The sequence below is a fragment of the Anabrus simplex genome, chromosome X (genome assembly GCF_040414725.1).
Source record: "Anabrus simplex isolate iqAnaSimp1 chromosome X, ASM4041472v1, whole genome shotgun sequence".
Lineage (NCBI taxonomy): Eukaryota > Metazoa > Arthropoda > Insecta > Orthoptera > Tettigoniidae > Anabrus > Anabrus simplex.
In genome coordinates, this window is record NC_090279.1 from 194,061,585 (window position 1) to 194,074,210 (window position 12,626).

Sequence of the window (12,626 nt, forward strand, 5' to 3'; positions counted from 1 at the left end):
TGGTGCCTTTTTCTGTTCATCAGGAGGGTCTCTGAGGCGTACAAAAACTGTGGTCTGACAACAGTTTTGTAATGACAGATCTTAGCATTTTTCGAAATGCACCTCTTATTATAATGGTTGTGGGATAGTTGGTACGCTGCATTGAGTTTGTTACACCTTTCTAGGTTGGATGTACCGTCTCTACCATTGGGGTGGACCCATTCACCAAGATAGCGGAAGCGATTGACTTTCCCAATCGTTCCATGTATGGTCGTCAAAGGGGGGTTTCCGGGATGCCGAGTCTCAAAGTACTTAGTTTTGTCATACGATATGTGTAATCCAGCCTTCACCGCTATCTCGTGCAATGCTTCAATAGCAATGACAGCTTCCTTAGAGTTGTTGGTTAGGATTGCAATGTCATCTGCGAATGCTAGGCACCTGATCTCAATCTTTCGGGTCCCGGCTCCAATGGCAACTGGTTTGATTTCTAGATTCCTCAGTGTACATTCCCAGTTCTTGATGACTTTATCAAGCACTAGATTAAACAGAATGGGTGAGAGGCCATCACCCTGTCGTACTCCAGTTTTTATCTTGAAACTCCGAGATAGTTCTCCCCTGAACTTCACCTTAGATGTTGTATCCGTAAGAGTCTGTTGGATGAGGGTGCGTGTGTTGTAATCAACATCTCGTTCTTGCAGTACGGAGAAGAATGTCTGGCGGTCGATGGAATCATAAGCTTTTTTAAAGTCGACGAAAACCACAGCGATGTTCATACTCCTTACTTGTTTTAGTTGGAGAATGGTTTTTAGGTTGAAGATCTGCTCGGTACAAGACCGTCCCCGCCGAAATCCTCCTTGATATTCACCAATTGTTCGATCACATTGGCTTTCTACATTGTCCAGTAAAATCCTTGACAGCACTTTGTATGCTACTGACAGCAGAGATATCCCTCGGTAGTTGTTGACATCACTGCGGTCACCTTTTTTATGTAAAGGGTGCATGATAGCTGATTTCCAGTCATCAGGGATCCTGCCAGTCTCCCAGCAGTCGATCAAGATCTGGTGTATGGCCTCTGTGATCGTATTTCCACCTGCTTTTAGAGCTTCCGCAATGATGCCATCTTCCCCGGGTGCCTTGCAGTTCTTAAGATGTTCGATGGCATTAGCAACTTGCTGCATTGTTGGTGGGTTAGATGGGAGGTGTATCTCTGGAGGATCTTCAACAGGTAATCTTTCCGTGGGCTCTTCGCAATTGAGCAGCTGCTCAAAGTAGTTTGCCAAAAGTTCCACGTTCTGGCTGTTACAGGTGACCAACTCCCCGTCTGTATTCTTAAAGTGAAGAGATTGTGGTTTATAACCCGAAAGTTCCTCTTTGAAGGCCCGATAAAAGTTTCTGGTGTTGTACATTTTGAATTCTTCATCTAACTTCTCCAGTCTTGACCGATCGTAAGATCTTTTCACACGTCTGATGGTCTTACTCGACAGTTTCCGCATCATTCTGAAATTCTCCCAGTCTTCCTTTCGTTTAGTCGAGTACCACTTCGTCCACGCTGCGGCGCACTCATCAACTGCAAGATCGCATTCAGTATTCCACCATCTATGTCGTCTCTTCCTTCGAGGTTGTCCGAGGTTATTGGTCGTTTCGCATATGGTGGACTTCAGTTGGTTCCAGTCTTTCATATCTTTTTGCAAGATGTCGGTTGCAAAACGTTCTTTATTCTCCGACAGGAATTGGGGATCAATCCTTGGTGGAACTGTGGTAGAAGGTATATTTCGTTAGGAAGTAATCTGGTCTTTATTTGTGTGAAGAAATGGTCAGAATCAACATTCCGTCCTTTACGAACTCTGACATTCATGATCTCTTTCCTGCATTTTACACTGATTGCAACATGATCGATTTGAAATGATCCTATAGCTGCGTTCGGTGATTGCCAGGTGGTCTGGTATTTTGGCTTTCTGGGGAAAACTGTGGACATGATCTTCAACTGATGTAATCTACACAGTTCAATTAAGCGCTTGCCGTTGGTGTTTGTTCGTCTATGTGCTGTGTAAGGCCCCAGTATATCTTGGTACTGTCGTTCTTTTCCCAGTTGAGCGTTGAAGTCACCTACGAGTATTTTGACATGGTGACCGGGGATCTTACCGATCACGTCTTCTAGCATCTGCCAGAAACTTTCGACCTTTTCTTCTTATTGTCATCATTAACTGGAGCATGTGCATTTACAATAGAGTATCCCTTGTTGCCACATCTTAGAGATAACACAGAGATGCGTTCGCTAGCTGATGTAAATCCGATGACAGAATCCATTATATCACATCGTACTAAAAAAGCTGTACCAAAAATGCTGGAGCCATGTGTGTTCTTAGATGCTGGTTTCCCCTTGATTACTCTATAACCTTCTGACTCAAAAGCCACATCATCAGTAAATCGGGTTTCTTGGACTGCTGTTATTGCAATTTTTGCGCTTATGCAGGATGTCCGTCAATTGCTTGAGTTTTCCGGTCTTACAGAGGGTTTGAATATTGATGGTTCCAAAGTGTGTGACAGTTTTGGGTCTCAATAGGTTGGTGATATTGGGGAACTCCGACTTTCCCCGCACGATGAGGTCAGGCTCCCCAGAATCCGAAGGCCTGAATGCGCCACCATTGGTGACGGGAGATTGGATACTCCCTGGGGTAGTGACATTTGCGTCGTTGTTTATCATCGTATGCGAACTAGTAAAGAAATTTACTAGGGGTGAAGACTAAACGCCTTCAGGGTTGGCCACTCCGAATCTTATTCAGGAGCGTTGATTACAATGTGGTCGCCACTCCCAAAGGCATTTTAGAGCTACTGCCAGCAATTATTTAGGCCGCCCCTTACATGGGGAACAGACGCCCTTGCAGCCGCCCCTGACATGGGAAACAGACGCTGCTGATGCCAAGTGTACTTATATTATTCCCTAAGCACTGGGCTGCCTCTTCCGCAATCTCCACCATTCAGAAGTCCATCTTCTCTGCTGTAGATTCCGTACTGTAAATAAAATAATTGTACCAACTGACAGCACCTCGTGCGCGTCTTTGTGGATACATTAAAATATATTTTGGCTTTCACAAGAAACTATCCTAAAAGGGTGCGGTTTCGTGGGTACTTTGAAAAATTCGTCATTCCACCCTGATGGAGTCTCAATAATAGCCTTCTGAGGAACTAATTAATCTAAGAAGCAAAGAATTGTTTAACCACGTAATCGATACCTTTATTTGCCGCTAACAATTTTATAAAATCATTCGTAGTACCATGTTTCGTGTGCCTCTAGTTCTAGTCTGCTTTTAGTTAAGGATAACTTTTTAATTACACATTTTAAGCATTCGTCCCCTCGTTAGACAAAGTCATAATTTTCCCATGAGAAGAGACAAGGCTGTTATGAGAACAATATATTGTGTACACTTTCATCTTGTTATAGCTAAGCATAAATGAATGTAGCTGATGATGTCTGTGAAGCAGACGAAACATGTACTGCGAATGATTTTATAACATTACCAAAGGCAAATAAAGGTGTCGATTAGGTGGTTAAACAGTTCTCTGATTCTTACATTGTCATACCGATACGGACATGAAGTGGATAGTTTGTAATAGAACTAATTAATGACATAACAAACCATTACAGAAAATGCTGCTAACTGTTGCATTATTTTACAATGAAGAAAGAAAATGTCTCTGGAACGTGAGGGCATTCAATGTTATTCCCCACCGGGACAGTGACATTCATGGTTCATCCTCCAGCATACTGATTCTTTCGTCCTCATTTTCGAGACTGCCACCATCGATTTACCTCTGTTCATCATGCCAACATAAAATTTCGCTCCTTTATTCATCGACTGCTTACTCACCTCATTTTCTCCCATTTCTTAGCACGCGAAACGTAATATTAAGCAATGTCCTCAAATATGCCAAACGTTGAAGGGCTAAAAGGCCCAGAAAGGTTTCAAACTGTAAATCTTGGATAGCTCTATCTTAAAAAAAGAAGAAATTTCGAAAATCACTTCCGGCCTAAATACAGTTTTGGAAAACAGCCTAAAATCGCTTGTTTTTTTACTCGGTTTTCTTTTCGTTTCAAATGTCAGCCAAATTAAATTATTTACATAATTCTTTCTGTAATGTGTTCCTTGGTTCAATACTTTTATGTTTTTTTTTTAAAATGACTACACCGAACGTAGTTATAAAGTTTTAAATGAAACTCACATTAGCGCTCGTAGTGGTAGAAAAAGGCAAACTGCTAACCTAATCGACCGGATAACGATGGTTGAGATAATGATTGTCATTTTTTGGAATAAATACAGAATATATTCTCATACTTTATTTTATTTTATTTACCTAAAATTCGTAGCTCATATCCCTAGGATATTTTCAACACTGAGTTGCTTGCCTGAAGGGCGTTTTATTTTGGATTTTTATTTGTATATTTTTATGCTTTAACATGCAGCTTTTAAGTTAAGGAAGCATTTCAAATATTAAGAATACTTACTAATGAGGTCATGACCATAAAACTTCTTCGGATCTCGACAGATGGCGTTGAGTGCAAGTGTATATTGCGCCAGACGACCAGCACTTAGAGGTGACTCGTGATGTCTGTGGACAGAATAATAATGGCTGCATTTAATTATCAACAATTTTGTCAAATTAAAAATAAAACATAAATGAGAAATATTTTGTTGATTATTGACGCACTATCATAAATATATAGAGTATTGTTAGGGCTAGGATTTGGTAAGTGTGTGGAGTGATGTTACCTAGCAACAGTACCTTGAGAGCTGCATAGGCCATGGATCTGTATGTCATGGCCATCCATCAATTTCTCACATCACAGCCTGCACGATTGCTATGTAACGTCGCGTCAAACATATTATTGAGAAACATGTTTATGATCATTTCATTTTTCCCGAAGAAATTTAAGGGATTTTTTTACAATCACAATAATACTCATAATAATCATAATACATCTTCATTACTGAATATTATAATTTTCAGTGCAGTAGCGGTGATGGGGAATTAGAAGTAGGGTGGGGGGGGGCAAAAGTGCAGAAGGAGGGGAGGGAGGCTATGTATCTACATCAAAACTGAAAAAAAAAAAAGCTACAAAACTGTAAGGGTAAAAGTTGACAGTTTACCAAGTTAAGTGCGGTAATAATAGTTTTCTTTAGATTTTGATTCAATAAAACGTTCACCAAAGGAACAATATTACATGCGTATTACAATTAAATAGAAGTGTGGCGTGATTATACAATCACAAATCATTTAGTATTTGACTAAACACTAAGAAACTGGCAGACTTCCAGAAGAATGTCCATGACCTTGGCAAAACAAACAAACAAAAAACGAACAATCAAACCTTGCTACCCTTCCTCACAGCACATGCAAAATCTCCACTACTTGCTGCGGTGCTATACACATTGGTTAACCGCGACGAACGACATTTTGTGAGAATTTCCGGTAATAATTATGTTGATAATAAAATAAATAAAGGAAAGAAGTAGCTGATAAGACAACAGGTCGTGCACAAATGGCTTTTTTTAAAATAATTCCTGTAATTCCCAGTTTCACTCTGCTAAAATAATAAAAATGTCATGTTTTCTCCATAAAGTGGGGTAAGTCGTCACCCCCCCCGATCACCGCTACTGTTTCAGTGTTCAGTCTGCAAGCCTCTGTGGATTTTTACTAATCACCGAAACAATCCTATATTTGTAACTAGTTCTGTGGCCTCATTTAGTTCTATACCTCTTATGTTTAAATCTTTAGAAACCGAGTCTAACCATCTTCGTCTTGGTCTCCTATTTCTTTCACCCTCAATAAGAATTCATTCTTCTCCTACGAAACCTATACTCCTCCATTCGCCTCACATAACCCCACCAACGAAGCCGGTTTATGCGTAGAGCTTCATCCATCGAGTTCATTCCTAACTTAGCCTTTATCTCATTCCGAGTACCCTCTTGTCATTGTTCCCACCTGCTTGTTACAACAATCATTCTCGCTGCTTTCATGTCTGTTACTTCTAACTTATGAATAAGATATCCTGACTCCACCCAGCTTTCACTCCCGTAAAGCAAAGTTGGTTTGAAAACAGACCGATGTAAAGATAGTTTCGTCCGGAAGATGACTTCCTTCTTACAGCAGGGGCGGCTTTTCAGGTGAAGTAAGTGAAGTGCCACTTCACCACTTATTTTTACTAATATGATTATTTTAAAATTTACTTTTCTTATGACATTTGTTGGTTTTACGGAAAGAAAATGTTTTTTGTACGGCGTTTGGAGCAGCAAGATTTCGCATTACTTGATGAGAACCAGGGGAACTCACGAAAGCGCCGGCTGTTGGCCACCCACAGTACGGCGCGTGAGCTTGAGTGAAGACGAGAGATTCAGCAGCTGGCTCTACCTCCCAAGTGCCGCTTGGCCTTGGCCGTTGCCATGACAACCGTGACGTCACCCGCGTACTTAACTCAGTGCGAAATGTACAAGTGAAGTTGCGGGAAGATCGGAATGTTTTGTCTTCCCTACGTCATCCTGTGTGAAGTACGAGTTCATTCGTAGTGTTGTGCTGTTTTATTTAAACATGTATCCTGTTTATGACATAGTGTGTATTTTATTAGAAACACCATTTTCACGTTGGAAAAACGAAGATCAGAATGAAGTTCTACGTTTTGGTCGCCCTACTGAATCACTGCGAATTTGTGCTACAAAAGAAGTGAAACATTCTGGTAAATCTTAAAATCTTAGTTTCAAACAATCGTGGTTTAAGCAATTTCCATGGTTGTGCTCCTCTCCAGCTCTACAGAAGTTGTTTTGTTGGCCCTGCTTGCTTTTTAGCAATAAAAATAACGTTTGGAATAAAGAAGGATTTTCAGCCCTTTTGAACATAACGTGTTCTTTACATAAGCACTCAGACTCTGCTGAACATATAAAATGCCAGCTAGATTTGAGGACTTTGGAAAGAAACCAAAATACGATCTCTGATGCTCTGAAGGAAAATGCTAGACTGTATATTGTACACTTCAATGAAAATGTGCGTTTAAATAGGCTTTTCCTTCAGTTGGTAATTGATGCAGTGCTCTATTTAAGTAAGCTAGAACTAGCTTTTCGTGGTCATGACGAAACATTAAATTCAATAAATTGTGGTAATTTTAAGGAATTGTTAACATTGCTGGTATCAAGGAGCCCTGCAGAAATACAAAACCAGTATTCTAAGATAAAAAGTGTGTTTAGTGGCGAATCAAAGAGTATTCAAAATGAGTTAATCGAGTGCATTTCAGAATACATCGATGACTTCGTAAAAACAGAATTGATGAGTGCTGATTTTTTCTGTTCAGGTGGACGATACGACAAATATCACACAGGTGTCTCTGTGAGGTTTGTTAATGCTGACGGGGCTATAGTGGAACGTTTCTTAGGTTTCCATGATGTAAGTGCTGACAGATCCTCAGATGCTTTGTTTGCTTTATTGTACAAAATTTTGGGACCATTCGATTACGAGCACAAATTAGTAGGACAGTGTTACGATGGTGCTAGCGTGATGTCTGGCCATTTAAATGGACTCCAGAGAAAGATGAAAGAGAAAGCTCTTATTGCAGTATTTCTACACTGTTTGGCGCACCGATTAAATTTTGTCTTACAACAGAGTTGTAAAACAGTACGGAAGTGTCGTATATTTTTTTCATCAATTTCTGGAATACCATCCTTTGTACATCACTCGGCGAAGAGAACTTACGTCATTTCTGCTGTATCGGGGCCACTCCTGTCCGCTGGAGCTCGAACTCAGAATTATTGAGTGTATTTGTGGATGACAGGGAAAAGCTGAAAGAAGTTTTCGAAAATATAGTTACCAGTGAAGAGTCCGGTGACAAATGTATTCTACTTGCCAGAGGCTTTCTTCACGACATGAACAGTTTTGAATTCACTTTTCTGGCAGAAGGGTTTCATGATATTTTTTGTTTAACTGATATTCTTTATGATATTTTTCAAAAGAAGTCATTGGATGTGAACTATTGTATATCAAAAATAAGAACAACATGTGATCTTCTAAGAAACAAGAGAACTGATGAACATTTTCTAATTATATTTGAAAAGGCCAGCAAAATGACGGATATGCGCCAAACCCGAGAGTATAGCACCCTTACTCAGGACGAATGTGTTCAGATGTATCGAGTTTTATATTTTGAAATTTTGGATAACATTTTGATGGAAATTGATGAGAGATTTCGCGATTGTGATTAAGTTTGTTTGCTTAGCCGATAACACAAAATTTGAAGAATACAACACGTGCTTTCCTTCTGGCGCTCTTGAAAACGTGCAAAATTTCTTTGGATCTGTGTTTCCCAAGATGCATTGCTTAAGAAGAAACGAACTCTCTATTTTGTATGCCGATGAAGCGTACAGACATGTTTCTACTGAAAACATGTTCCAAATGCTTCACGAAGATAAATAAATTTTTACGGACGCTTAAAAATTGTTCTCCCTTATTCTGTCCATCTCATTTACTACTGCGTCAGTGGAAAGAAGCTTTTCTTGCCTAAAACGTATAAAAACATACCTTAGAAATGCAATTTCAGAAGAGAGACTTTCTTATTTGGGAAATATTGCTATTCACATAGAACTACTTCTGCAGTTAATGAACAAACAACCATTCTATGAAGACATTACCAACAAGTCTGCAGCTTTAAAGGACCGGAGGATCGACTTGATGTACAAAAAATAGGTGAGTTCAATTATTAAGAAAACAATTAATGTAAATATATATATTTTCTTTACTACTATAATTTTTTCTGTTTCTAGCGTCAGTAAACAGCTATGCGTCGTAAATGAAAACACGACAAAATGTCCAACTCTTCCTGAGGATGCCGCGCTTCTATAATTGTTAGCCTCCCGGTCAGATCTTATCTCTACTTTGCATTGTAGAGCAAAGGCAGCTACATGGTTGCCGCGCTGTGACGTTACACAGCGCTCCGGTCTGTATACGTTTTTGGTCACGTGCTGATCCCTCCGCCAGTCACAGGTACGAGGTACGAGTGCAAAACAACCAAAAACAACACGTAGTTCCTAAATCTGTCGCTCGAAACCGCCACTGTCTTACAGAACTCTGTCGATCGCAACTGCGAGCCCACTGCATTAGCTTTACTGCACCTTGATTCGACCCCACTATACTACCATCTCGGGAGAACACACATTCTAAATACTTGAAATTATCTACCTGTTCCAGCTTTGTATCCCCAATCTGAAATTCATTACCTACTGACATCAATTTACTCTTGGAAAGGGTAATTTTCTTACGATACTCATTGCAGCTATTTTCAAGTTCCAAGATATTAGACTGTAGGTTTTCGGCACAGTCTGCCATTAAGACCAAGTCGTCAGCATAGGCCAAACTGCTTACTACATTTCCACCTAAGTGAATCCCTCCCTTCCACTTTATACTTTTCATCAGATGATCCATGTAAACTCTGAACAACAAAGGTGAAAAATTACAGCCTTTTCTAACCCCTGTAAGTACCTTGAAGCAAGAACTCATTCTACTATTAATTCTCACTTCAGCCCAATTGTCAACATAATTGCGTTTTATTGATTTCAGTATTCTGCCTTAACTTCCATAATCCCCCAGTACGACGACGTATTTTACTTATTGTAGAAAAGGTTCCGTCCGCATTTTGATCTGAAACATTTAAATGTAGCTGTAATTTTCCAAATAAGTATTATGCAGAAATCAGAACCCTTTCCTCTCCATGTCACTCATCCCCAATTGTTTTTAGAAAAAATATTTCAGACCCTGTCTCGCTGAACACATGTACTCTCTCGGTTGTGGAAGATGTGTCCGTTTCTTTAGAATTAAATGACCGAATAAAACGTGAACAATAAATTTTCAAACTCAGTACGTACAGGAATTTTACGACAATATTTGCAGAAGTGGCCTTGACATAGTCCCATTCGATTTTCTTTTAAGTTTTTGAATTCAACAGTATTGAAAGAAAGTGTGCTGATATGAAAAGAGGCATATTGAGGCCTATAAAAATTGCGTATCCACCTTACAAACCGAACGAATTGCCGCGCGGTTAGGGGCGCGCATCTGTGAGCTTTCATTCGGAAGAAAATGAGTTCGAACCCCACTGTCGCTAGCCATGACAATGGTTTTCCGTGTTTTCCCATTTTCACACCAGAAAAAATGCTGGGGCTGTACCTTAACACACCGCTTTCTTCGCATTCTTAGCCTTTTCAGATCCCATCGTCGCCGTAAGACCTACCCGTGTCGGTGCGACGTAAAGCAAATTGTAATATATATATATATATACCTTAAAAGATAGAATGGGGTTAGATGCATGCCCGTTTTCCGATAATCCGCAGCAATAAATCTCATAAAATTATAGCGTGGTATTATACATTTTCTGTTCTTTCTGATGATGTAAAATGTAAAGTCATGAATAATTAATAGAGACCGGACGTCTAGGCATTTCTAGATTAGAAATATATTTTCTAAAGCGAGTAACAGGAATATACTAAGCCGGACAACAGTGCTGCTATGAGATTTGTATGAACATTAAGGGCTCGGCCTTTCAGAACCCTAAAAGTTATGTTACTCTCGTTACAATACGGAAGAGCGGGCTAGCCGATATTTCTGCTAGCCAAATGGCTATGACAACAGTGCTGCTGTGAGATTTTCGGCCTTTCAGAACCCCTAAAAGTTATGTTACTCTCGTTACAATACGGAAGAGCGGGCTAGCCGATATTTCTACTAGCCAAATGGCTATGACAACAGTCCGGCTGTGAGATTTTCGGCCTTTCAGAACCCCTAACAGTTATGTTACTCTCGTTACAATACGGAAGAGCGGGCTAGCCGATATTTCTACTAGCCAAATGGCTATGACAACAGTCCTGCTGTGAGATTTTCGGCCTTTCAGAACCCCTAAAAGTTATGTTACTCCCGTTACAATACGGAAGAGCGGGCTAGCCGATACTTTTACTTGACAAATCAGTTTGCTTTCTAACCTATTACTGTCGAACTCTAATAATTAATACCGGGCCTGTTTTTCACATTTCCGTTATTTTGGTGCCAATCTAAATTTTAACGTAGACTTATGTCCCTCGACAACGGGTACATGGAAATAACATCTTTAAGACGCTTTTAGTGTTCGGATAGAATTCGTATAAGTTTAAGGTCTCAATTGGCAGATAAAAGGGTAGTAGTTTTCATGATATAGCGCTCCAAAATAAGGAAACGTTTGTGCTAAATATGTGACGTCACACGCATACTCTGTTATTAGATGGCGCTGTGTTAACTCGCGCTCAGGTGGAGGTTATTATTATTAATTTTTTTGCTAGTGGCTTTACGTCTCACCGACACAGATAGGTCCTATGGCGACGATGGGATAGGAAAAGCCTAGGATTTGGAAGGAAGCGGCCGTGGCCTTAATTAAAGTACAGCCCCAGCATTTACCTGGTGTAAAAATGGGAAACCACGGAAAACCATATTCGTGGCTGCCGACTGTGGGATTCGAACCCACTAACTCCCGGATGCAAGCTCACAGCCGCGCGCCCCTAACCGCACGGCAAACTCGCCTGGTCAGGTGGAGGTTAGCTGTCGTTGTGAATACATCGTGGACAGTTGTATAGAAAGGTAATTCATTTATTGATCCTACTTTAACTCGTAGTTATTAACCACATTTCAAGTGTACCACAATCTACTGAATAAAAAATAATGAAATGCTGCGTATGTCTTTTAGTGCCGGAAGTGTCCGAGTACAAGTTCGGCTCGCCAGCTGCAGATCTTTGGATTTGATTCCCGAAGGCGACCTGCGCGATGAGGATGAAATGCTGATGAAGACGACACATACACTCAGCCCCCGTGGCAGCGAAATTAACCAATGATGGTTAAAATTCCTGAACTTGCCGAGAATGGAACCAAAGGCCAGCAAGCTAACCATTTAGCCATGGAACCGGATTCTATAGAATAAAATTTATTATCCATATAACATTTGTAGTCTGGATGGTACCCAACTTAAGGCCACGGCCGCGCCCTTCCGTCTTTCTTGTTTATCCCTTCCAATCTTACCATCTCCCACATCGTCTCTTTTGAGCATAGCAGGTGAGGTCACTTGGGTGAGCTACTGGTCCTCCTTCCCAGTTTGATCCCCAAAGTCTTACGCTCCAGGACACTGCTCTTGAGGCGGTAGAGGTGGAATCGCTTGCTGTGTCCGAGGAAGAAACCAACCCTGAGCGGTAAACGGATTAAGAAGAAGAAGAAGAAACATATTTGTCTTTTATTTCTATTAAATAAGTTTATGAAACCCTCAAAACAGTGCAGCCGTTACAATTCTTTTAGGTAAATAACTTATCACGTGATAGATCATTTTTGTTTGTATTGCCTGATATTGATAGAAAATACTTCTTTTCTATGGGCAATGCATTTTACATAAGAAAGTTATATTTTAAAAAAATTAAATACTAGGCCTACTTGGACATTCTCGGATTGTAACACAAAAGTTAGGTAGCGTGTAACATATTTTGTTACATACTGTACGTTGGCTACTAAGCGGAAAGAAATGTTTATAAATGCCTGAAATAGTTTTTAAAACTTAACAGAACTTTGTATCAGATAGCATTCATAAGTTATCGCACTAACGCCGAACGCTG

The 12,626-nt window shown here is 40.2% G+C and overlaps 1 protein-coding gene across 1 annotated transcript in view; it reads right to left on the reverse strand.

Annotated features, from left to right (window-relative positions):
• LOC136886420 (uncharacterized protein CG3556) overlaps positions 1 to 12,626 on the reverse strand; it is a 66,929-nt gene that overhangs the window by 45,316 nt on the left and 8,987 nt on the right. The window contains exon 2 of the mRNA XM_067159193.2: positions 4,484 to 4,587. Coding sequence (XP_067015294.1) covers positions 4,484 to 4,587 — 104 coding nt within the window. The remainder of the gene's footprint in view (positions 1 to 4,483; positions 4,588 to 12,626) is intronic.